This window comes from Rhinopithecus roxellana, chromosome 19, assembly GCF_007565055.1.
Source record: "Rhinopithecus roxellana isolate Shanxi Qingling chromosome 19, ASM756505v1, whole genome shotgun sequence".
NCBI classification, from domain to species: domain Eukaryota; kingdom Metazoa; phylum Chordata; class Mammalia; order Primates; family Cercopithecidae; genus Rhinopithecus; species Rhinopithecus roxellana.
Genome location: NC_044567.1, coordinates 24,526,347 through 24,553,722, shown reverse-complemented (window position 1 = coordinate 24,553,722; position 27,376 = coordinate 24,526,347). Strand labels below are relative to the sequence as shown.

At 43.4% G+C, this 27,376-nt stretch overlaps 1 protein-coding gene across 2 annotated transcripts in view; it reads left to right on the top strand.

Moving 5' to 3' along the window:
* VMP1 (vacuole membrane protein 1) overlaps positions 1-27,015 on the top strand; it is a 141,966-nt gene extending 114,951 nt beyond the window's left edge. For both annotated transcript variants that reach the window (XM_010364056.2, XM_030923381.1), the window contains 2 exons: positions 23,017-23,119; positions 24,507-27,015. In XM_010364056.2, coding sequence (XP_010362358.1) covers positions 23,017-23,119; positions 24,507-24,650 — 247 coding nt within the window. In that variant the 3' untranslated portion in view covers positions 24,651-27,015. The remainder of the gene's footprint in view (positions 1-23,016; positions 23,120-24,506) is intronic.
* Positions 27,016-27,376: the final 361 nt, after the last annotated feature.

Sequence of the window (27,376 nt, the reverse complement as noted above, 5' to 3'; positions counted from 1 at the left end):
TGGCCGGATCTCAGCTCACTGCAAGCTCCGCCTCCCGGGTTTAGGCCATTCTCCTGCCTCAGCCTCCTGAGTAGCTGGGACTACAGGCGCCCGCCACCTCGCCTGGCTAGTTTTTTGTATTTTTAGTAGAGACGAGGTTTCACCATATTAGCCAGGATGGTCTGGATCTCCTGACCTCGTGATCCACCCATCTCGGCCTCCCAAAGTGCTAGGATTATAGGCTTGAGCCACCGCGCCCGGCCTGTGTTTAGTTTTAAGAAGTGATGAAGACCAGTTTTAACATAAGATTTAAATGATACTCTCACAAAATTATAGAGTTCAGTTTAATAAAACAGTAAAGGCACATTTTGTTGGATTAATCAGATTAACTTTCAGCTGGAATATGAACACTATTGCCTATTAAATTGAAATAAGGCCGGGCACAGGGGCTCATGCCTGTAATACCAGCACTTTAGGAGGCTGAGGCGGGTGGGGGGGGATCACCTAGGATTGGGAGTTCGAGACCAGCCTGACCAACATGGAGAAACCCCATCTCTACTAAAAATAAAATTAGCCAGGCGTGGTGGCACATGCCTGTAATCCCAGCTACTAGAGAGGCTGAGGCAGGAGAATTGCTTGAACCTGGGAGGCGGAGGTTATGGTGAGCCGAGATCACGCCATTGCACTCCAGCCTGGGCAACAAGAGCGAAACTCCATCTCAAAAAAAAAAAAAAAAGAAAAAAATGAAATAAAAAATACATTGCAGGGCCGGGCGCGGTGGCTCAAGCCTGTAATCCCAGCACTTTGGGAGGCCGAGACGGGCGGATCACGAGGTCAGGAGATCGAGACTATCCTGGCTAACACGGTGAAACCCCGTCTCTACTAAAAATACAAAAAACTAGCCGGGCGAGGTGGCGGGCGCCTGTAGTCCCAGCTATTCCGGAGGCTGAGGCAGGAGAATGGCGTAAACCCGGGAGGCGGAGCTTGCAGTGAGCTGAGATCCGGCCACCGGCCACCGCACTCCAGCCTGGGCGACAGAGCAAGACTCCGTCTCAAAAAAAAAAAAACAAAGAAAGCCACTTACAGAGCAAACATTTATGGAAATTTTTGCTATTTAAAAAAAAATGCCACTTGGTGTTGAGTTCGTGACTATTGGTTTTTTTAGTCATATATATATTCATTCTTTTCTTTGTTTTGTAATAAAATAGTTTTTAATATTTGCTAGTTCAGCTTTAATAAGGAAAAAATATATTCTTGAGATTGTACTTAGTGGAGCCAGTCATCAGTTTCATTAATTCATGAGCTTATCAGTGTGAATTATAACTTGTACACTAAAATTTACATTTCAAATTAAATTTAGTTTTTTCCTGCCTGAATCCTTACAAATAAAGTATTTTATATGTCACCATATATCACATAAAGACAAAAAATATTCTTGTCCCTTATTTTTTATTTATGTATTTATTTATTTTTGTAGAGACGGGGTCTCACTTTGCTGTCCAGACTAGTGTCAAACTCCTGGTTTCAAGTAGTCCTCCCACCTCAGCCTCCCAAAGTGTTGGGATTACAGGCATGAGCCACCATGCCTGGCCTTCCCTTATGTTTTTGTTTTTTGTTGTTGTTTTTGAGACAGAGTCTCGCTCCAGGCTGCAGTGCAGTGGTGCGATCTCAGCTCACTACAACCTCCACCTCCCAGGTTCAAGCAATTCATCTGCCTCAGCCTCCTGAGTAGCTGGGATTACAAGTGTATGCCACCACACCCGGCTAATTCTTGTATTTTTAGTGGAGATAGGGTTTCACCACGTTGGTCAGGCTGGTCTCAAACTCCTGACCTGGTGATCCGCCCATCTCGGCCTCCCAAAGTGCTGGGATTACAGGCGTAAGCCCCTGCTCCCAGCCCCTTATTTTTTAAATGTAAGGAAAACATTTTATTTATTCTTTGAGACTACTGCTCTACCTTGAGACTGCAGAGCGCAGTGCATATAACACCATGCATTATTTGTTCTTTTCCTATACGGAACATTTGTAGAAAGAAGTTTTTCAGCTACTCCTGCATCCTCACCACTAGCACCTTCTGTTTCCCCAGCCTTTGGAATTTCTAGGAAGTTAAATTACTTAGCTACTTGTTTCATCTACCGATATATCCAGTTTCACTCTCTTCCAATCTATTCACCATGTTGCAGTCACTAACCTTTTTGAAATTTTAATCTGAGCATATCATCACCACTGTCTTCACCCCCTTTCTCCTCCTCTTCTTGAAACCCTTCACTTATTTGTTTTTCCCTTCATTCTTTAGATAAAGCCAAAACTCAGCCGGGCGCGGTGGCTCACGCCTGTAATCCCAGCACTTTGGGAGGTCGAGATGGGCGGATCACAAAGTCACGAGATCGAGACCACGGTGAAACCCCGTCTCTACTAAAAATACAAAAAATTAGCCGGGCGCGATGGCGGGCGCCTGTAGTCCCAGCTACTCAGGAGGCTGAGGCAGGAGAATGGCGTGAACCCGGGAGGCGGAGCTTGCAGTGAGCCGAGATCACGCCACTGCACTCCAGCCTGGGCGACAGAGCCAGACTCCATCTCAAAAAAAAAAAAAAAAAAAAAAAAAAAGCCTGTAATCCCAGCACTTTGGGAGGCCGAGACGGGCGGATCACGAGGTCAGGAGATCGAGACCATCCTGGCTAACATGGTGAAACCCTGTCTCTACTAAAAAATACGAAAAACTAGCCGGGCGAGATGGCGGGCGCCTGTAGTCCCAGCTACTCCGGAGGCTGAGGCAGGAGAATGGCGGAAACCCGGGAGGCGGAGCTTGCAGTGAGCTGAGATCCGGCCATTGCACTCCAGCCTGGGCGACAGAGCCAGACTCTGTCTCAAAAAAAAAAAAGCCAAAACTCCTTACCAGGGTTTATAAGCCCTCCCTGTGTTATCTGTCCCCTCTAGTTTTCTCTGCTCAAACCACTTTGTCCATATTTGAGTCTCCCACCACTGGTCTTTGCTTGTGCTTTTCTCTTTGCCTAGTTCAAGATTTCTCAACCTTGCCACTATTGACTAAACAGTGTCCTTTAGATTTTAGCCATTGCATTCTCAGCAACCTTTCCCTGACTTGATCTAATACCGTCTTTACCAGGGGCCTTTCTTCAAAGCAACAATATACTACATGCACTTATAGTTATATTGTTTTATGTTTGTAGGAGTGTGTGATTACTATCTTTTTACTGTTAACCTGTAAGCTTCTCTAAGGAAAAGATTGTGTCTATTTTTGTTTACTGTTATGTCCACCGAACCTGGCATCTTGACTGACATATAGTAGATGCTCTGTAAATCTGCTGAATAAATGAACACATGACCAGTACAAATTAGAAAATCATAGATATAGCCCAGATTCTTCTATTTCCCCAGACTTTAGAGTTTTTATGAAATTATATTATTTATCTATGGTAAATAGAAATGCCTTTAAGCTTAAGCCAATGTAGTTAAGTCAGAATATCTTATGTCTTTCTTTTTTTTTCTTTTTTTTTGTGACAGAGTCTCACTCTGTCGCCCAGCCTGGAGTACAGTGGCGCGATCTCAGCTCACTTCAAGCTCCGCCTCCTGGGTTCACGCCATTCTCCTGCCTCAGCCTCCCAAGTAGCTGGGACTACAGGCACCCACCACCACGCCTGGCTAATTTTTTGTATTTTTAAGAGAGACAGGGTTTCACCATGTTAGCCAGGATGGTCTTAATCTCCTGACCTCGTGATCCACCTGCCTCGCCGCCCCAAAGTGCTGGGATTACAGGCGTGAGCCACCGCACCCGACCTATTTTACGTCTTTCAAAGTCAGTAATTTATTTTAAACCCCACTAGCATATCCCCTCAAAAAATTCCAGTGATCCTTTACTCTTAAAGATAAGATGATGGTCTTGAATATAGTTATGCTAAAATATTCAAGACCTACTGGATTCAGATTTGTATTGAATTAAATGAGTTGTGTCGTATTTGAAAAATTATTTTCAGGAGCAGATGTTGGAATGTCCTGATGATCCTTATCACTTTCCCAGCACTGTCTACAGGGATTACCTCAGCTACTTCTGTTTTCCTTTCTTTTCTTTTTTTTTTTTTTTTTTTTTGAGGCAGTTTCACTCTTGTTGCCCAGGCTGGAGTACAATGGTGCGATCTCAGAACTCGGCTCACTGCAACCTCCACCTCTGGGGTTCAAGCAGTTCTCCTGACTCAGCCTCCCAAGTAGCTGGGATTACAGGCATGTGCCATCACACCCGGCTAATTTTTTATGTGTAATAGGGAGGGGTTTCTCCGTGTTGGTCGGGCTGGTCTCGAACTCCTGACCTCAGGTGATACGCTCACCTAGGCCTCCCAAAGTGCTGGAATTACAGGCGTGAGCCACTGCGCCTGGCCCTTTTTTTTTTTTTTGAGACGGAGTTTTGCTCTGTCACCCAGGCTGGGGTGCAGTGGCACAATCTCGGGTCACTGCCACCTCTGCCTCCTGGGTTCAAGCGATTTTCCTGCCTCAGCCTCCCGAGTAACTGGGATTAGAGGCATGCGCCACCAGGCCTGGCTAATTTTTATATTTTTAGTAGAGACGGGGTTCCACCATGTTGGCCAGGCTGATCTCAAGCTCCTGACCTTAGGTGATCTGCCCACCTCGGCCTCCCAAAGTGCTGGGATTACAGGAGTGATCCACCATGCCCAACCATTCTTTTCTAGATAATGTATTAAACAGTATAAATAATTAGACTCAGCAGATGCTAGTAAAGCTTTATTATCAGATCCCAAAGGGTATCCTTTTAGTCTTTGTCATTAATAACATTATCTTTTAATCAAATTCTCCAATTGAGTATGACATGATTTATTTTTTTATGTTTTGAAGTAGGAAATACTTTTTTTTTTTTTTGGAGACAGAGTCTTGCTGTGTCGCCCAGGCTGTAGTGCAGTGGTATGATCTCGGCTTACTGCAACTTTCGCCTCCCAGGTTCAAGCAATTCTCCTGCTTCAGCCTCCTGAGTAGCTGGGATTACAGGTGTGCACCACCACACCTGGCTAATTTATGTATTTTTCATAGAGATGGGGTTTCATCATGTTGGTCAGGCTGGTCTCAAACTCCTGACCTCAAGTGATCCAGCCACCTCAGCCTCCCAAAGTGCTGGAATTACAGGTGTGAGCCACCATGCCCAGCCAGAAATGTTTTTAAATACAAGTGTTCAAATGAAAATTAATAGGTAGCCTCACCAAAGCTAAAATAGGGATTAAGTTCAAAAAAGAGAACGAATTTTTAGTAGACCCAAATATATGATTTCATATCCTAATTAATAGATTAGTACTTTATTTCAGAAAAGAGGAGGTGAACAGCTGGATTTCCTCACTAGATATACTGTCTCTAACCTGCTGTAGAAACATTCTCCTTTAGATCATTTGAGGCCAGGAATTCAGGACCAGCCTGGAAACATACTAAAACCCTGTCTCTCTCTACAAAAAAACACACTAACAAATTAGTTGGGCATGGTGGCACCAGCCTGTAGTCCCTGCTACCCAAGAGGCTGAGGTGGAAAAATTGTTTGAGGCAGGAGGTTGAGGCTGCAGTGAACCATGATCGTACTATTGCACTCCATCCTAGGCGACAGAGTGAGACCCTGATTCTTAAAAAAAGAAAGGAAGAAAGAAAATAAACATTCTCCTTTAATTGTTAGTTCTCCCCTTCACACTGCTAAAACCCTGAATGGGGCCAGGCATGGTGGCTTATGCCTGTAATCCCAGCACTTTGGGAGGCCGAGGCGGGTAGATCATTTGAGGTCAGGAGTTTTTGAGACCAGGCGGGCCAACATGGTAAGACCCCCATCTCTACTAAAAATACAAAAATTTGCCAGGCATAGTGCCACATGCCTGTAATCCCAGCTACTTGGGAGGCTGAGGTAGGAGAATGCTCAAACCTGGGAGGCAGAGGTTGCAGTCAGCCGAGATCGCACCAATGCACTCCAGCCTAGGTGACAGTGAGACTCTGTCTCAAAAAAAAAAAAAAAAAAAAAAAAAAAAATCCCTTAATGGTATAGCAAATCATCAAATTAAATTAGTAAACTTCAGAATGCATTATTTTGAAGGATATTTAAAACCTTGCAGTCACAAATAAAGGAGTGATAACTTGTCATGGTAGAGAACAAAATCAAAAGACAAGCAAGAAAAAAGCCAGCAGCAGTTCAAATTTAAAATAAAATTATGAGATAATAAGGCAAGAAAGAATGAAAAATGAATCCCGGGCCGGGCGCAGAGGCTCACGGCTGTAATCCCGGCATTTTGGGCAGATCACCTGAGGTCAGGAATTCAAGACCAGTCTGGCCAACATGGTGAAACCCCATCTCCACTAAACATACAAAAATTAGCCGGACATGGTGGCAGGCGCCTGTCGTCCCAGCTACTCAGGAGGCTGAGGCAGGAGAATCGCTTGAACCGAGGAGGCAGAGCTTGCAGTGAGCCGAGTTCAGGCCACTGCACTCCAGCCTGGGCAACAGAGCGAGACTCTGTCTCAAAAAAAAAGGGGTGGGAGTAGCAAAAATCTTTTGACTGGGGCCGGGCATGATGGCTCACATCTATAACCCCAGCACTTTGGGAGGCCGAAGCAGGTGTATCACCTGAGGTCAGGAGTTCAAGACCAGCCTGGGCCACATGATGACACCTCATCTCTACTAAAAATACAAAAAATTAGCCATGTGTGGGGGTGGGTGCCTGTAATCCCAGCTAATCGGGAGACTGAGACAGGAGAATCACTTGAACCCGGGAGGTGGAGATTGCAGTGAGCCAAGATCGTGCCAGTGTACTCCAGCCTCGGTGACAGAGGGAGACTCCTTCTAAAAAATAAAAAATAGGCCGGGCGCAGTGGCTCAAGCCTGGAATCCCAGCACTTTGGGAGGCCGAGACGGGTGGATCACAAGGTCAGGAGATCGAGACTATCCTGGCTAACATGGTGAAACCCCGTCACTACTAAAAAATACAAAAAAAAAAACAAAAAACAAAACACTATCCGGGTGAGGTGGCAGGCGCCTGTAGTCCCGGCTACTCGGGAGGCTGAGGCAGGAGAATGGTGTGAACCGGGAGGCGGAGCTTGCAGTGAGCCGAGATCACGCCACTGCACTCCAGCCTGAGTGACACAGTGAGACTCTGTCTCAAAAAAATAAATAGATAAAAATAAAATTAAAATTAAAAAAAAAAAAAAAAAGACCAGGCACAGTAGCTCACACCTGTAATCCCAGAACTTTGGGAGGCTGAGATGGGAGGATCACCTGAGGTCAGGAGTTCAAGACCAGGCTGGTCAACATGGTGAAACCCTGCCTCTACTAAAAATACAAAAATTAGCCAAGTGTGGTGATGAGTGCCTGTAGTCCCAGCTACTCAAGAGGCTGAGGTGGGAGAATTGCTCGAACCCAGGAGGTGGACATTGTAGTGAGCTGAGACTGCACCACTGCACTCCAGCCTGGGCAACAGAGCAAGACTCTGTCTCAAAAAAAAAAAAATTTTTTTTTTGGCTGGGCATGGTGGCTCACGCCTGTAATCCCAGCACTTTGGGAGGCCAAGGCAGATGGATCGATTGAATTCTCAGGAATTCAAGACCAGCCTGGTCAACATGGCAAGACCCAAAGTCAGGTGATAGAACCAAAGAACTAGAGAACTTTCTAGCTCAAAAGGCATTACGTTACTTGTGTTTTGTTTTGTTTTGTTTTGTTGAGACAGTTTTGTTCTATTCCCCAGGCTTGAGCGCTGTGGTGCAATCTCAGCACACTGCAACCTCTGCCTCCCGTGTTCAAGCGATTCTCCTGAGTAGCTGGGATTACAGGCACCTGCCACCATGCCTGGCTAATTTTTGTATCTTTAGTAGAGACAGGATTTCACCATGTTGTTCAGGCTGGTCTCAAACTCTTGACCTCGTAATCCACCCTCCTCGGCCTCCCAAAGTGCTGGGATTATAGGCATGAGCCACCGTGCCCAGCCCTTTTTTTTTATTATTATTATTATTTAATACTAATTTTTATTTAATTTTAGACTATCTCCAATGGGAGAGACCTGTACGTATTTCTTAAAGAGCATAACCAAATCTAACTTTTAAAGCTATGATTAAAATGACATGTTCCCATATTCTCACCAAATAGGGGATGTGAATTCCCAGAAAATAACATTAAGCATATGACTCGCAGCAAACCATATGCAGAACATTGGCTGATTGTCATGTTGCCAGGGTCTTATTGGAAGACAAAGTCCCCAGTTTTACCACACAAGAAAAGTTTCCATAACTCAATCATTGAACTTGAGGGCTGGGGGATGGTGTTGGCTGGAACAGGGACTTTTTACCAGATACAGAATGTTCCATGCTCTTCTTTGCTGTCTCCTATTTCTGAGCTAACTTGATGCTTGACCTCAGAGTCAGGCTTGCCTGTGGCAAGAGAGATCATTTTAACCAGTGAGTAATTAAGTGCTTGAATCCGAATGTTGTTTCTTATTCCTCACTCTATGGAAAGTGGTCAGAATGAGCTATGTGAGCCTGGACTTTTTCTTCTACAGAAAGAAAATCTGTCCTTTCATTTCAAAGTATAAAATGGTCCATGTATTCGATTCTCTTTGACTTTGATCATTGAAAATAATCAGAAAAAGTTATGGAAGCGTGGGACACCAACATTTGTATTATCTGACAAAAGGATAGAATTTAAGGCTTAACATAGGGTTTAAACCCCAGCTGCTGAGACTCAGTTATACAGTCTAACATAACCACTTTCTGCAGTTTGGGAAAACCCCTTTCTCTTCATGTCCATGGTAGTTTATATATCCTTCTCTTTTGACACTTAACCTTTCTATATGTTTGTTATGGATATTGGGAGACCGCATAAAGGTTAAAACAGGAGTTCTGGAGTTAGACTGTTAGATGAGAAATGGGTGCATTGTATTTGGAAGTTACTATTGACCATAATGGAGTATTTTAGTAGCATAATGAAAATTAAAACCCAAATATATTGGATTACATGGAATTGTGGGCTAGAGGAAAGGTGAAGCCAAAGTCATGTCTGACACATTTTAATTGTTCTGTAAATATTTGTTGACCAGATGAATTAATTCATTCATTAAATAGGAGGGACCAGTGTGTATTTTAGGCTGAGGGGAAAACTAGTAAAATGCTAGAGATAGAAAATACAAATGAAGAAAGGGAAGGATGTGGGAAGGAAATTAACATTCGGTGTACCAGATACTTTACATAAATATTCATTTCATATCCATAACAAAACCCGTGAGGTACTATTACAGATAAGTTAAATTCATATAAATGATAAGAGATGATTGAGATAGGATCAATCTGGGGTGGACTGATTATCCTCATGAACCAGTTCTTTCTTGAAAACTGGAGTGAAGACTCCAAGATGTTTTGAGGCAGAGAAGGAGGGCACTGAGGGTGCACTCTGGAAGCCAGCGAAGTCATTTGCTGGAAGTTGGAAATTTAGACTAGAGCACCAGTTTCAAACAGCTGCTGTGTGAATTTGGTAGGGATACAGCATGAATTCTTTCTGTCTGTTCTCCTGTGCACACGTGCATCCACCTGTGTGCAGCTGTAGGTAGTTACTACTGTGGTTACTTTTGATGAAAAACTCACATGTTTCTGTAGTGTGCATTTAAGTGCATTTTTTCCCCTCTCCCAGCATTCTTCTAGATAGAGCTCCTTGAGGACAGAGATCATACCTTTTTTTAAATGAGATTGAATTTCAATGAATACTGTCACTTTTTTTTCTTTTTTGAGACAGGGTCTCGCTGTGTTACCCAGGCCGATCTTGAACTCCTGGGCTCAAGCGATCCTCCTGCCTCAGCCTCCCCAAATGCTGGGATTATAGGCATGAGCCACTGTGTCCTGCCAATACTGTCACTTTTTTGGTTTTTATTTGTTTGTTTTTGTTTTTTGTTTTTTGAGACCAAGCCTTGCTCTGTCGCCTAGCCTGGACTGCAGTGGCGTGATCTCAGCTCAAGGTTGCACTCTGCCTCCTGGGTTCAAGCGATTCTTCTGCCTCAGCCTCCCAAGCAGCTGGGACTATAGGCGTGCACTACCACACCCAGCTAACTTTTGTAGTTTTACTAGAGACGGGGTTTCACCATATTGGCCAGGCTGGTCTCAAACTCCTGACCTCGTGATCCACCCACCTCGGCCTCCCAAAATGCTGGGATTACAGGCATGAGCCACTGTGCCGGCCTGATTTTTAAGTTTTAGAACTCAGTGAGTCTTCAAGCCAGTGCAGATCTGTCAGTATAAAAAGCTGCCACCAGACCCACTCACACCTATAATCCTAGAACTTTGGGAGGCTGAGGCGGGTTTGCTTGAGCCCAGAAGTTTGAGACCAGCCTGGGCAACATGGCAAGACCCCATCTCTAGAAAAAAAATTAAAAATTAGCTACTGTGGCCCCAGCTACTCGGAAGGTTGAGGCAGGAAGATTGCTTGAGCCCAGGAGGTCAAGGCTGCAGTGAACCGTATTTGTGCCATTGTACTCTTGCGTGGGTGACAGAGCAAGATCCTGCCACTGGGGCCAGGTGCAGTGCCACTCGCCTGTAGTTCCAGCTAGTTGGGAGACTGAGGCAAGCAACACAACCTCTTTAAAACACAAAAAGAAAAAAAAAAGCTGTCACCAGTCTGTCATTTTCTATAAATGAAATCCGTTGATTTTTAACAGAGTTTTTTTTGGCAACCAATCAGTTTTACCTAGTTCTTATAGACCACTCCTTTAGTTCTGGCCACATTCACCAGCACAAATGCCTGCTTTTCTCCGGCTGCTCAAGTCTGCATTCTGAAATGAGGTTTTGTTTTCTAGAGCTACTCTTTAATGTTAGCTTATTTCAGAGTAGCTACTAATGATAAGGAGGTCTAACCTTCAATCTGATTCTTACAGAAAATAATGCTAAATCTCCAAAAGCTAGGGCAATTGCAAATTCTTTTGTGATAAAATATGCTGTAAGGCAGTAGAGACAATATACCTGATAAAATACACCTGGAGAAAGCATGGTCTTCCCTCTACACAGCCAGAAAGAAACCCATGGTGTCGTGTGTTCATAATACCACTCCATGTACAGTGGACTAACTTAAGTACAAAAGAGGTTTTAATCATTTGAAAGGGCACAGATGTGAATGAAATTCAAGATGTTTTAATCCCAAATCCTGGGGTCAAATCACAATGAATTTTAAAAGGTGCCAGAGACTGTCAATCCAAACTTGTATATATGAGAAAGCCCTAGATTTTCTAGTATAGTGTGTGATTTTCATCCTGAATTTATTTTATGCTGGGGTGCCATTCCAAGATCCTGGATGTAAAGAAACATGATTAGGGGGCTACCACATTTCAGATCCAAAGCAAGTAGAATACATCAGTTACCAGTTTTTTCTTACAGTATCAGCTTCAAAGATTCATATACTCAGCCAGGCACAGTGGCTGTGTCTGTAATCCCAGCATTTTGGGAGGTCAAGGCAGGCGGATCCCTTGAGGTCAGGAGTTTGAGAGCAGCCTGGCCGACATGGTGAAATCCTGTCTCTACTAAAAATACAAAAACTAGCTGGTTGTAGTGGTGTATGCCTGTAATCCCAGCTACTCAGAGGGTCGAGGCAGGAGAATTGCTTGAAGCCGGGAGGCGGAGGTTGCAGTGAGCCGAGATTGCGCCACTGCACTCCAGCCTGGGTGACAGAGCCATACTCTGTCTCCAAAAACAAAACAAAACAAAAAGATTCATGTGTTCTATTCAGTTAAATGGTAAAGATAATAACACTTTCATTCCAGTCACACAGAATAACTAGATCCTGTTTTTACTGGGTTAAATATGAGTTTATTTTCAGTTAGCACCTGTTCATTTACTTATTCTGGATTAATAAAGGGCTGAAAGGCTGTAAATATTAATGAGTCAGCATGATGGCCTTTGGTTTCTTCAGAAAGATTGCATGATAAACTCCCCCACCCTTTTCCGAGCAGTCTACCTTACTAGGAAAGGCAGTTTCATGTGGAGGGCAATCTGTCATTTTTGAATAAGGGCAAGAGTCTGAGGTCCATTCTGAGTCACTATGAATAGAGCTCTAGTATTGGTTGGTCCCCAGGGAAACTGGTGGTTAAATACTGTGAGAATCTTTATCAGACAGGAAATGACAACTCATTAAAATACTAGCCGTTAAGGCTGTTTAGATCACTGCCTAGGGAGTAGGAAGGAAAATTTAACTCTATAATGTTTGACTAAAATGTGCACATTTTTGAAGACGGAGAATTATTTACAAGACTGTTACCGAGAAAGGGAATTGCTAGGCTGTCTTGTTGCTCATCTTCTCCCACACCCTCTTTGCCTCTTTTGTACATGTAACAGATCAGCTTGTAATGAGAATAGGATAGGGAAGGACTTTAATTTCATTCCTGAAAGTGTATCCTACTAGTGCCTTAAATGTAAAATTCAGTCTCTTCAGCAGAAGAGGCAGTTGTTGGCTTCAGTTAGAACAGAACCATTTTCTATATAGGAGTCTACTCCTGTGCTCCTGGGCCAAATCTCAATTGATAGAATTCTCTGGGGTCAGAGGATAAATTTGATGTATTGATTTACATACAGTGGTCGTCATTCAATCAAGAAAATTCTGAAGACCCTGATATTCATTTAGAACATAATTAAATTTTATAACTCAGGGCACAGGTTTTCAGTCTCCTGAAGTTGGGCTATCCAGATTTGGTGGGGGCGGGGACAGGGGCTAGCTCTGTTGCCCAGGCTGGAGCAACCTCTGCCTCCCAGGCCCAAGTGATTCTCCCACCTCCTGTCACATGCCAGCATGCCCAGCCAATTTTTAAATTTTTTGTACGGACGAGGTCTCACTATATTGCCCAGGCTGGTCTTGAACTCATAGGCTCAAGTGATCCTCCCACCTTGGCCTCCCAAAGTGCTGGGATTACAGTGAACCACCAAGCCCAGCACCCTTTTCTTTTTATAGTACCCTGACCTGAATCTTCTCCTGGAAAAAAAATTTTTTTTTCATGTATAAGTTTTCAGGCATCTGACTTATGACACCCTGAGATTCTTTAGGCTTTGTGATTAATCATCAGAGGGAATACTAACCCAGCACAAACAATGGAATAAAGGTAAAAAACTGTTGTGCCCAGGCTTTTTTCTAAGACAAAAGGCGTATTACTGTCTGTAAAGAGGCTGTCGCCTCCTTACTAGAATTTATGTCAGAATGTTTTTCAGGAGGGTAAATGTAACCTATATGCTCACATTAATGCTAAGATCCTCAAAAAAGTATTTGAGAAAGGAGCAGAGCCTACATTCAATAAAAAAAAAATTACTTTATTAATGCTGGTAAAATATTCTTTTTTTTTTTTTTTTTTTTTGAGGCGGAGTCTCGCTCTGTCGCCCGGTCTGGAGTGCAGTGGCCAGATCTCAGCTCACTGCAAGCTCCGCCTCCCGGGTTTACGCCATTCTCCTGCCTCAGGCTCCCGAGTAGCTGGGACTACAGGCGCCCGCCACCTCGCCCGGCTAGTTTTTGTATTTTTTTTTAGTAGAGACGGGGTTTCACCGTGTTAGCCAAGATGGTCTTGATCTCCTGACCTCGTGATCCGCCCGTCTCGGCCTCCCAAAGTGCTGGGATTACAGGCTTGAGCCACCGCGCCCGGCCTATGCTGGTAAAATATTCTTAGGCTTAGAGACCAACTGCTTAGACTTTTTTTTTTTTTTTTTTTTTTTTTTAACGGAGTCTCGCTCTGTCACCCAGGCCGGCGTGCAATGGCGCGATCTCAGCTCACTGCAACCTGCGCCTCCCGGGTTCAAGCACTTCTCCTGCCTCAGCCTCCCGAGTACCTGGGATTACAGGCGTGCACCACCATGCCCAGCTAGTTTTATTTGTACTTTATTAGTAGAGACGGGGTTTCTCCATGTTGGTCAGGCTAGTCTCGAACTCCCAATCTCAGGTGATCCACCTGCCTCAGCCTCCCAAAGTGCTGGGATTACAGGCGTGAGCCACCGCACCTAGCCAACTGCTTAGACTTTAAGTATACACTCTGTAAATAGGGCTAAACAACAAGGTGAATCAATCTTTTTTGTTTGTTTTTTAAGAGACAGTTTCTCCTCTGTAGCCCAGGCTGGAGAGTAGTGGTGTGATTTTAGATCACTACAGCCTTGACCTCCTGGGCTCAAGAAGTCCTCCCCACTCAGCCTCTTGAGTAACTAGGACTACAGGTGTGCACCACACCTGGTTAATTTTGTGTGTGGGTGTAGGGACAGGAGTCTTACTATGTTGCCCAAGCCGATCTTGAACTCTTAGACTCAAGCAGTCCTCCCACCTCAGCCACCCAAAGTGCTCGGATTACTGGCATGAGCCACCCTATCTTGCCTGGCCAGATTTCAGATCTTATTTATTTATTATCTATCTGATCTATTGATTTATTGAGAGAGAGAGAGACAGGGTCTTGCTCTTTCACCAAGGCTGGAGTGCAGTGGTTCAGTCCTAGCTTACTTTAACCTTGAACTCCTAGGCTCACAGGATCCTCCCATCTCAGCCTCTTGAATAGCTAGGAATACAGGCACTTGCCATTACACCCAGCTACTTTTTTAAACTTTTGTAGAGACAGGGGTCTCACTATGTTGTCCAGGCTGGTCTCAAACTCTTGTCCTGAAGTCCTCCTGCCTCAGCCTCCCAAAGTGCTGGGATTACAAGCATGACCCATCACACCCAGCCTAAAATACAGATTTCTTGTCACATAAGTGATTTCCAGAAGCAGAGTAACATATACATTAAAAACCATAGAAAAATAATAGATTTTGTTTGCAATTTGGCTAGGGCTCTTGGCAGAATTTTGCCCAAATGTTATTTTGAATGGATATATATATAAATATATATATATATATTTATATATATATAAATATATATATATTTATTTATTTATATATATTTATATATTTATATATATATATTTTTTTTTTTAACAATTTTTTTTACGATGTTTAAGCTTGCCAAGAACTTTGTCTTAGGTCTGTTTAACAGATTCTAGGTATGTAAGCATGGGAAAATATTGTTCCCATGAAACCAATTTTGAGCTCTGAGTAGGTTTCGAGCCTATGTTTTTTTTCTTTAAATAAAAAAAAACTTTTATTTGCATTCCTGAGTTTTTTTTTTTTTTAACAGAAGTTAACATTAACAAAAGTGTAAAAATTGCCACTAGCATCATTTGTTGGAAAAGGGTTTGTTTGTTTCGGAGACAGATCTCACTGTTTTACCCAGGCTGGAACGCAGTGGCTATTCACAGGCGTGATTATAGCTCACTAAGCCTCCATCCCAACTCCTGGGCTCAAGAGAGCCTCGTGCTCAGCCTCCAAATTAGCTGGGACTACAGGCATGCGCCACCAGGCCCAGTGGAAAGTTTTTTTTTTTTTAATCTTATATATGCTGTTATGTTTGTGCCAGGAATAAAAATATGAAGATACTACTACCCACTAAGATTTTTCTACCCACTGTGTTGAAGGTTCACAGCAAGGAAAAGCAAATGAGATTGACTTTTTTTTTTTTTTGTCTCCTAGGCTGGAGTGCAATCTCGGCTCATTGCAACCCCCACCTCCCAGGTTCAAGCAATTCTCGTGCCTTAGCCTCCTGAGTAGCTGGGACTACAGGCATGTGCCACCATGCCTGGCTAATTTTTTTGTATTTTTAGTACAGACAGGATTTTACCATGTTGCCCAGGCTGGTCTCAAACTCGTGAGTCATGGTGCCAGACCTACTTCTTTCTTTCTTTTTTTTTTTTTTTTTTTTGAGATTTTGAGATGGAGTCTCGGTCTGTCACCCAGGCTGGAGTGCAGTGGTGCGATCTCAGTTCACTGCAAGCTCCGCCTCCCGGGTTCACGCCATTCTCGTGCCTCAGCCTCCCGAGTAGCTGGGACTACAGGCACCTGCCACCACACCTGGCTAATTTTTTTGTATTTTTAGTAGAGACAGAGTTTCACCATGTTAGCCAGGATGGTCTTGATCTCCTAACCTTGTGATCCACCCACCTCGGCCTCCCAAAGTGCTGGGATTACAGATGTGTGCCACCGCACCCAGCCCTTTTTTTGTTTTTCTAAAGCTTTCTCACCTAGAGCCAAGTACCTACTTACATAGCTAGTTTAGGTATATTTTAGTCCTGCAGTTGACTGAAAAAATAGTTCTGTGTCTGTTTGTTCTCCTTCTACTTTGTGTTCCTCTGTGTCACAAAATTGTAATTCATTGTTTTGTTTTGAGACAGAGTCTCGCTCTGTCACCTAGGCTGGAGTGCAGTACACAATCTAGGCTCACTGCAACCTTCACCTCCGGGGTTCAAGCGATTCTCCTGCCTTAGCCTCCCGAGTAGCTGGGACTACGGGCGCCCACCATGGTGCCTGGCTTTTTTTTTTTTTTTTTTTTTTTTTTTTTTTGTATTTTTAGTAGAGACAGGGTTTCACCATGTTGGCCAGGCTGGTCTCGAACTCCTGACCTCAGGTGATCTGCCCGCCTCAGCCTCCCAAAGTGCTGTGATTACAGGCATGAGCCATCACGCCCAGCCAAAATTGTAATTATTTGAATTTAATCAGAGCTTAAGGGCAAATTGGAGGACTTCCCGGACTTACTATGGGATGAGATTAGAGTCTTTAGCAAGGTGCACAGGGTTGCAAGAATGTAATGGCTTAGGGAGAATGGCATTTAGGGTATTTCCTAAACCAACTATGGAAAGCCTTTGAACTGTGTTGCAAGTTATTACTCCCACCCCATGTGTGCACTTTAAGTTAATCTTAAATGTCAGAATGGACTCTTGCTTCTGGTCTGCTGCTTGAGAATAACTTGATGGATGAGATTTAGAGCTGGCATTATTGTTTGCCTTAAATGCATGTTAAGAGTGAGAGCTGTAATTTCTATTTTTATCTAGTCCATTACTAAAATAGCTTTAGTGATAATTAAGCAAACTATAGTATAAGAGTACTTGGTTGAAGCTGAGGCATCAGTAGCCTAAGCCATTGTTTGTAGAGGTAGAGAAATGGAAAACGGAAGTAACTAAAATTTTGATGACAATTTGGGAAACTAAGGTGGGAGGATCTTTTGAGGCCAGGAATTTGAGACCAGCCTGGGCAACATAGTGAGACTCCATCTCTATAAAATATAAAAAGAAAAATAATAATAATAAATAAAACTTTTAACCTCTTCTCTGTTTTCAGCTGTTTTCCTAATCTTTCATGGAAACCTACATAGAGACACATAACAAATTGATATATTAATCTCAGCATTATCCTCAAGATAAATTATACATCATGTGAATACACATCATGTGATATACTCTATCAGCTACAATGTATCTATCAGCTAAAGCGTATCTCTGTTTTAAATTATTACGGGTACAAAAAGTGTATCTCTTAATGGACTTACAATGGCAAATTATTTACCTTTTCAAATTATTTTGAAGGGAATCTAGAATTATTATTTCCAGTCCCTTCCTCATTTCCCTAAAAAACAAAAACATTATACTCTTTCTAACATTTGGGTCTTGGTTCTTAATTTTCTCTTTTTTTTTTTTTTTTTTTTTTTTTTTCTCTTTGAGACGGAGTCTCGCTCTGTCAGTCACCCAGGCTGGAGTGCAGTGGCTGAATCTCAGCTCATTGCAAGCTCCGCCTCCCGGGTTTACGCCATTCTCCTGCCTCAGCCTCCCGGGTAGCTGGGACTATAGGCGCCCGCCACCTCGCCTGGCTAGTTTTTTTTTTTTTTTTTTTTTTGTATTTTTTAGTAGAGACAGGGTTTCACTGTGTTCGCCAGGATGGTCTCGATCTCCTGACCTCGTGATCCACCCGTCTCGGCCTTCCAAAGTGCTGGGATTACAGGCTTGAGCCACCGCGCCCGGCCCTATTTTCTCTTAAATAATGGCTTGACTATGGCTATCCCTGGTAGATTTAAATTACAACTTAGAGTACGGTTTTTTGTTTTTGTTTTTGTTTTTGTTTTTGTTTTTGTTTTGAGACGGAGTGTCGCTCTGTCAGTCACCCAGGCTGGAGTGCTGTGGCCGGATCTCAGCTCACTGCAAGCTCCGCCTCCCGGGTTCACGCCATTCTCCTGCCTCAGCCTCCCGAGTAGCTGGGACTACAGGCGCCCGCCACCTCGCCTGGCTAATTTTTTATATTTTTTAGTAGAGACGGGGTTTCACCGTGTTAGCCAGGATGGTCTCGATCTCCTGACCTCGTGATCCGCCCGTCTCGGCCTCCCAAAGTGCTGGGATTACAGGCTTCAGCCACCGCGCCCGGCCTGTTTTTGTTTTTGTTTTGCTTTGAGACGGAGTTTCCCTCTTTTTCCCCAGGCTGGAGGACAATGGCACACTGCAACCGCCACCTCCCGGGTTCAAACGATTCTTCTGCCTCAGCCCCGGACTAGCTGGGATTACAGCCGCATGCCACCACACCTAGCTAATTTTTTGTATTTTTAATGGAGACAGGGTTTCGCCATGTTGGCCAGGTTGGTCTCAAACTCCTGACCTCAAGTGATCCGCCTGCCTCAGTCTCCCAAAGTGCTGGGATTACAGGTGTGAACTACCGCGCCCGGCCTGTTTTTGTTTTTGTTTGAGACAGAGTCTCACACTGTTGCCCAGGGTAGAGTACAGTGGCACGATCTTGGCTCACTGCAGTCTCCGCTTCCCAGGTTCAAGTGGATCCTCCTGCCTCAGCCCCCACTAGTAGATGAGATTACAGGCATGCGCCACCATGCCTGGCTACTTCTGGTTTTTAGCGGGGGGGGGGGGGGGTTTGTTTTTTTGTTTTGAGAAGGAATCTCGCTCAGCTGCCCAGGCTGGAGTGAAGTGGTGCAATGTGGGCTCACTGCAACCACTGTCTCCCGGGTTCAAGCGATTCTTCCATCTCAGCCTCCCAAGTAGCTGGGATTCCAGACACCTGCCACCATGCCCGGCTAAAATTTTTTTTTTTTTTTGAGACGGAGTCTTGTTCAGCCGCCCAGGCTGGAGTGGAGTGGTGCGATCTGGGCTCACTGCAACCACCGTCTCCTGGGTTCAAGCGATTCTCCCATCTCAGCCTCTTGAGTAGCTGGGTTACAGGCACTCGCCATCATGCCTGGCTAATTTTTGTATTTTAGTAGAGACAGAATTTCACCATGTTGGCCAGGCTGGTCTTGAACTCCTGACCTCAGGTGATCCACCTGCCTCAGCCTCCCAGAGTGCTAGGATTACAGGCATGAACCATCGCAGCTGGCCTAATTTTTGTCTTTTTGGTAGAGACAGGGTTTCGCCATGTTGGCCAGGCTGTTGTTTTTTGTCTTTTTTGTTTTGTTTTGTTTTTTGATTTTTGAGACGGAGTCTCACTCTGTCACCCAGGCTGGAGTGCAATGGCATGATCTCAGCTCGCTGCAACCTCCACCTCCTGGGTTCAAGAGATTCTTCTGCCTCAACCTCCTGAGTAGCTGAGATTACAGGCATGTGCCACCACACCCAGCTAATTTTTGTATTTTTAGTAGAGACAGGGTTTCACTGTGTTGTTCAGGCTGATCTCGAACTCCTGACCTTGTGATCTCCCCACTTCGGCCTCCCCTAGTGTTGGGATTACAGGCGTGAGCCACTGCGCCTGGCCAGAGTACTGTTAAAGAGAAAAAAATGATTTATGAAAAAGAAATTTCTTATAAATTTGCAGTTTTCTTTTTGTTGTTGTTGTTTTGAGAAGTAGTTTCACTCTTCTTGCCCAGCCTGGAGTGCAATGGCACGATCTCGGCTCACCGCAACCTCTGCCTCCCAGGTTCAAGCGATTCTGCTGCCTCAGCCTCGCTAGTAGCCAGGATTATAGGCATGTGCCACCACGCCCGGCTAATTTTGTATTTTTAGTAGAGACGTGGTTTCTCCATGTTGGTCAGGCTGGTCTCGAACTCCCGACCTCAGGTGATCCACCCGCCTCAGCCCCCCAAAGTGCTGGGATTACAGTCAGGAGCCACCGCACCCGGCCGCATAAATTTGCAATTTTCAAAGTCAATCTTTTTGTGTATATATTTATTCATATATTTAATTATATATATTTAAAATATTTTATATATTTTTTATATTCATGTCATTTATTTCTAGTCTAAATGGATGAGCTATTTGCATTCCCACCCATAATATATAAGGAAAGATTACTAGTCTACCTCCTTAACATAAGGCCACTTAAAAGTCAGGGCCAGGCGCAGTGGCTCAGTGAGAGGCTAGTCTGAAGGTAATGAGTTCTCTAGATTGTTCACACCGTCTTTGATGTCTGTCACAGGGCTTCTGGTCTGATCAGTGCAGTATTCACATTTATTACTTACGTCTGTTCAGGCCTTTTGTACTTCTTCAGTATTCATTAAAGAATTTTTTGTTTTTTGTTTTTTTTGTTTTTTTTTTGAGGCCGGGTCTCTGTCACCCGGGCTAGAGTACAGTGGTGCGATCACAGCTCACTGCAGCCCTAAGCTTCCTGGGCTCTCACTGTAGCCTCCTGAGTAGCTGGGACTACAAGCACATGCCACCATTCTCAGCTCATTTTTGTATTTTTGTTTTTTTTTTTTTTTTTTTTAATTTTTTTTTTTGAGACGGAGTCTGGCTCTGCCGCCCAGGCTGGAGTGCGGTGGCCGGATCTCAGCTCACTGCAAGCTCCGCCTTTCAGGTTCACGCCATTCTCCTGCCTCCGCCTCCCAAGTAGCTGGGACTACAGGCGCCCGCCTCCTCGCCTGGCTAGTTTTTTGTATTCTTTAGTAGAGACGGGGTTTCACCGTATTAGCCAGGATGGTTTCGATCTCCTGACCTTGTGATCCGCCCGTCTCGGCCTCCCAAAGTGCTGGGATTACAGGCTTGAGCCACCGCGCCCGGCCTCATTTTTGTATTTTTTGTAGAGACAGGGTTTCACCATGTTTCCCAGGATGGTATTGAACTCCTGGGCTCAAACCATCCTCCCACCTTGGCCTCCCAAAGTGCTGGGATTACAAGCATGAGCCACCGTACATGGCCTAAAGGACATTTTTGACAACTTCATCCCTCACTGATCTCTCTTTTCTCCCTCCAATTCCTTTGGTATATATCTTCTGTACCAAAAACTTTAATATTGAATTGTAAATTATTTTGTTCACAGATCAGTTCGTGTGTGTGTGTGTGTGTGTGTGTGTGTGTGCATGCGCGTGCGCATCTGCCTGTGTTTTGAATCCAAATCCCCATAAATGATTTTAAGTTCCTTGTGGGCAGTTTGTTTTTTTGGCTTTTTTCCCAACAAAAAGAATCAAATAAGTATTTGGTGACGATAGATAAATAGGATTAAAGAAAAGAATTCAGCCAGAAGTTAGGGATGTGTTAGCATCTGATAAAAATACAATAGCACAAACTCTTCTACTCCTGCTTTTTGTTATAAAAAGTAGCAAGGAATTGTTCTAGAAAAGAAGTGAAGGCCAGGTGCGGTGGCTCACACCTGTAATCCCAGTACTTTGGGAGGCCAAGGCAGGGGGATCACGAGGTCAGGAGTTCAAGACCAGCCTGGCCGAGATGGTGAAACCCCTTCTCTACTAAAAATACAAAAAAATTATCCAAGCATGGTGACAAGCACCTGTAATCCCAGCTGCTCAGGAGGCTAAGGCAGAGAGTTGCTTGAACCCGGTAGGCAGAGGTTGCAGTGAACCAAGATCACACCACTGTACTCCAGCCTGGGCAACAGAGCAAGACTACATCTCAAAAAAAAAAAAAAGTGAAGTAAGGCCAGGCGTCATGACTCACACCTGTAATCCCAGCATTTTGGGAAGCTGAGGTGGGCAGATTACTTCAAGTCAGGAGTTCGAGACCAGCCTGGCCGACATGGTGACCCCGTCTCTACAGAAATTAGCTGGGCATCATGGAGGGCGCCTCTAATCCCAGCTACTTGGGAGGCTGAGGCAGGAGAATCACTTGAACCCGGGAGGTGGAGGTCGCAGTGAGTCGAGATCACGCCATTGCACTCCAGCGTGGGTGACAGAGCAAGACTCCGTCTCAAAAAAAAAAAAAAGAAGTGAAGTGAATTTGAGTCAGTATACTTAACAGGACAAGCATTAGGCAGTGTTGCAAGTACATATTGGAATCTCTTTGGCTGGCTCTAAGAAAGAGTTTGAACTTATTTACGTCCTTAGCCCTATGTGACAGATAAGAAACTAAAAGGTACAGAAAATAGAGATGTTTGATTTTCCTAAGTTGCCCCAAGCTACCATTTTTAAAAACCCCTGCAAGCATGTCTAAAACAGGGGCCTGTTAGCTACAGTTGCCAAACCAGTTTAACAGCACTGCCTCCATGTATTCTGGGTGAGAAGGAGCTCCGAGTACATAAGTGTATCAAAGATCACTATCCCAGTCATCTCAGAACAAGTTGTTACTAATGTACTGGAGTTTCTGTGCAAACCGTCTACCATAAACCATGAAATGATTCAAAGTTCATAGTTCCTTCTTTGTTCCTTTGTTAATCACTGACTTCTGACTAGTGGGAGGTGCCTCCCAAGTTTGCTAATGCATTCTTTTTGGATAAGGATGACGCACAGATTGTCCTAATAAGGACTTAGATTGAGAAAGACCGCCCCCTCTGAGAAGAGGGGACAAGTCCGAGAGAGGGCGGGCAGTTTCTTTTTTAACTAGGGATGACACAAGCATAAGTCATTTCCTTATTAATTGGTTCAAACCAGTTCTTACAGGAACTGGTGGTGATAAATGTGGGACTTCTGAGAAGTCATTCATTTTATTCTTTGTGCCACACCAGAGTACAGTATCAGCTGAGCTGGCCTTACTCTGGGACTAACTCTTTTGCTGGGAGCGGTTCCTGATTTACAGCTTAGTCTCTCCCAGACATGTTGGTGGGAGAGATTTTGCTTTTTAAGGGGTTGTTAGAAGGAAGAATTTTTTTTTTTACTAGAAAGAGCTCACAGAATTTCAGCAGTTCTCTGATTTTTATATTTTATTCCTCTTCCTATCCAATCCCTGCCTTTTGAGTCCAGGTGGTAAGTGCATTTTGTTTAACGTTTTTCCTGCTTTTCTTCCCAAATGTGTCTTTTTCCTCGGGCTACTGTACCCTGCCTGCTTCCAGTGCTGTCCCCGGCATAGGTCCATCTCTGCAGAAGCCATTTCAGGAGTACCTGGAGGCTCAACGGCAGAAGCTTCACCACAAAAGCGAAATGGGCACACCACAGGTAAGACTTTATTCCGGTTTCTTCTCCCCTCTGAGAAGTTTCAGGCTGAAATTACATTCACAGCTCTCACTCACATTTTTAGGCAAATAAGTGAGGTTGGTTTGCCAGTGTTCCTTGACAGAAGCTGAGTGTCTGTGTATGCTCTACTGGGAAATTTGTCTTTGTCTTAAACTAGAAAGTGTACTTCTCTACATCTTCTCCCAAAAACAAGGGTGGAGCCAATGGAAAATAATGGTTCTGTTACATAGAATGAGTTGTTGCCTTGATCTTAAATTAGTAGATATACTCCCCAGGTGGATTAAAAAGTTAAAACTTACAGCATAACAAAGTATTAGACTTACTGAGGTGACTTGAATATCTCCCTTTGATTTTCACTCTATTTTTCTTTTCACCCATGGGAAAATGATAATTTTTTAATAAACCAAGGTTCTCACCATAGCTGAACTTTAAAACTTAGACTATCTTTTCTGTAAACGATTCTGAGGCAGAGGGAAATGACTAGAAGAGGATGAGTAAGCAATAACCTGAAATGGGAAACTCGAGGGAAGCACAGTATTTTTTGTTTGGTTTGGTTTGGTTCATTTTTTTGTTTGTTTGTTTGTTTTTTGAGACAGGAGTTTCGCTCTTGTTGCCCAAGCTGGAGTGCGATGGCGCAATCTCTGCTCAGTGCATTCTCCGCGTCCCGGGTTCAAGCGATTCTCCTGCCTCAGCCTCCCAAGTAGCTGCAATTCCAGGCGCACGCCACCACATCAGCTAATTTTTTGTATTTTAGTAGAAATAGGGTTTCACCATGTTAGCCAGGCTGGTCTCGAACTCCTGACCCCAGATGATCTGCCCGCCTTGGCCTCCCAAAGTGCTGGGATTACAGACAGGAGCTACCGCGCCCGGCCAGAAGCACCGTTTTTTTAATGGCCTTGCACTCTTTGTGTGGACCTTTGCTGCCCTCAATTGACCAAACATAACGTCAGAAACAGATACATTTATGTGTTTTAAAAACAGCTCCTAATACTAGAACAAAAATATTTAACTGTCTTGACAGTACTCACAAGTATCTCGTGGTAACTTCGGAGTTGAGTTTAATCAAAGAGTTTATTCTTGGGTCCTAGTAGAAGAGCTAACCTCACACTCACCCCATTCTAAACTGTATGATTCAACATTGATTTTACATCCAGCAACGTGAAATCTTGCTAGTTGGGTGTGAAAAGGAGAGGAATGGGTGTTTCGGAGTAGCTGGGGTTGCTTACTTTTCAGTTTTAATTCTTAAGGTTTTGTAAGTTACACACTTCAAGTTTTCATTGTTTTCCTTAAAGCATTATAGATGATCCTCTTTTTACTACTGAACTAATGAAGCCTTTTTCACTGCATTGTTCTGCATTTATTTCTACAGGGAGAAAACTGGTTGTCCTGGATGTTTGAAAAGTTGGTCGTTGTGATGGTGTGTTACTTCATCCTATCTATCATTAACTCCATGGCACAAAGTTATGCCAAACGAATCCAGCAGCGGTTGAACTCAGAGGAGAAAACTAAATAAGCAGAGAAAGTTTTAAACTGCAGAAATTGGAGTGGATGGGTTCTGCCTTAAATTGGGAGGACTCCAAGCCAGGAAGGAAAATTCCCTTTTCCAACCTGTATCAATTTTTACAACTTTTTTCCTGAAAGCAGTTTAGTCCATTCTTTGCACTGACATACTTTTTCCTTCTGTGCTAAGGTAAGGTATCCACCCTCAATCCAATCCACCTTGTGTGTTCTTAGGGTGGAATGTGATGTTCAGCAGCAAACTTGCTACAGACTGGCCTTCTGTTTGTTACTTTCAAAAGGCCCACATGATACAATTAGAGAATTCCCACCACACAAAAAAAGTTCCTAAGTATGTTAAATATGTCAAGCTTTTTAGGCTTGTCACAAATGATTGCTTTGTTTTCCTAAGTCATCAAAATGTATATAAATTATCTAGATTGGATAACAGTCTTGCATGTTTATCATGTTACAATTTAATATTCCATCCTGCCCAACCTTCCTCTCCCACCCTGAAAAAAGGGCCATTTTATGATGCATTGCATACCCTCTGGGGAAATTGATCTTTAAATTTTGAGACAGTATAAGGAAAATCTGGTTGGTGTCTTACAAGTGAGCTGACACCATTTTTTATTCTGTATATTTAGAATGAAGTCTTGAAAAAAACTTTATAAAGACATCTTTGATCATTCCAAAATTGTGTCCGTTTTCTTGAGCGTTTTGATTTTTTACTTTTAGCTTATACCAGCTGAATGGCAGCCTTGCCTAATCCACCTACAACAAGATTTCTTAAGCCTTCTTTTATTTGCGTGAGAGAGCCACTACCAAGGCATGTTTTGTTATGCTGAAACTGGGCTGCTGCATACTGCTAAATGATACCTCTGGGATTGGCCTACCTGGGAATTTCTTGGTTTGTGAAAACAGGAGAGGAGAGATATTTCATACAAGTGAAAGGACACTGGAGAGAGAAATTACCCGTTTCTAAAAAGAACCACACTCTGTCGTATCTGTGTTAATGTTTTCTAGCATGTACTCTGGTTTCAACAGACACAAATTTATATGTAACCTAGTTTTCTTGCCTTTCTGTGTTTTATTCTTAATGTTATTTTTTTCCATTGGGATGTTTTTGATTGAACTTGTTCATTTTGTTTTGCTTGGGAGGAAAATAAGTAATTTTACTTTTTCCTTTAGGAGCATTATGAGCATTATGTCAGAATAGAATAGAATAGAATAGAACAGAATAGAATAGAATTGGGGTTCGATCTCAACAGGCCGGAAATGCCTGGGTTTTTTTGTTTGTTTTTGTTTTTGTTTTTGTTTTTTTAATCAAATCCTGCCTGAATGTCTGCTTGTTTTGCCTATCATCGTGACATCTCCATGGCTGTACCACCTTGTCGGGTAGCTTATCAGACTGATGTTGACTGTTGAATCTCATGGCAACACCAGTCGATGGGCTGTCTGACATTTTGGTATCTTTCATCTGACCATCCATATCCAATGTTCTCATTTAAACATTACCCAGCATCATTGTATATAATCAGAAACTCTGGTCCTTCTGTCTGGTGGCACTTTGAGTCTTTTGTGCCATAATGCAGCAGTATGGAGGGAGGATATTATGGGGAAATGGAGATAGTCTTCATGACCACAAATAAATAAATAAGGAAAAGTAAGCTGCATTGTGGGTTTTGAAAAGATTATTATACTTCTTAACAATTTTTTTTTCAGGGACTTTTCTAGCAGTATGACTATTACTTGACCTTCTTTGAAAAGAATTCCCAAAACGCTTTATTTTAGATATTAACATTAACCAACATAATTTTTTTTAGATCGAGTCAGCATAAATTTCTAAGTCGGCCTCTAGTCATGTTTCATCTCTTTCACCTGCATTTTATTTGGTGTTTGTCTGAAAGGAAAGAGGAAAGCAAATACGAATTGTACTATTTGTACCAAATCTTTGGGATTCATTGGCAAATAATTTCAGTATGGTGTATTATTAAATAGAAAAAAAAATTTGTTTCCTAGGTTGAAGGTGTAACTGATACGTTTGACTTATGATGACCGTTTATGCACTATCTTTCAAATGAATTTGCTTTCAAAATAAATGAAAAACAGCTCTCCTTCTTTCCTCTTTTAAGTGTTCAGCTGTGGCATGCCCAAAGGTTCCTGCTGGATTCCAGCTGGAGCGGTGTGATACCCTTCTTTTTCAGCTGTTCGTGCCTTCCTTTTTCGTATCCACCAAAGTGGAGACAACTACATGATCCCAAAGATACACAGTACCTACTTAATTCCAGCTGATGAGAGACCAGAGAATTTGCAAGTGGATGGTTTGGAATCACCGTAAATAAAAAGAGGGCCTGGGAATTCTTGCAATTCCATCTCTACTTTGTACAAGTCTCATTTTGTGCCTTACACATCTGCAGTGTTTTATCATGTTCCAACTTGGTGACTGTCAAGCAGTGCAAGACATTAGCAGTTTATCACTGAATCGCTGAGGAGCACCTCCCTTAAAACAGACAATGTCTGCGGGGCGCGGTGGCTCACGCCTGTAATCCCAGCACTTTGGGAGGCCGAGGCGGGCAGATCACCTGAGGTCAGGAGTTTGAGACCAGGCTGGCCAACATGGAGAAACCCTGTCTCTACTAAAAATAGAAAAAAGTAGCCGGGCGTGGTGGTACACGCCTGTAATCCCAGCTATTCAGGAGGCTGAGGCAGGAGAATTGCTTGAATCCAGGAGGTGGAGGT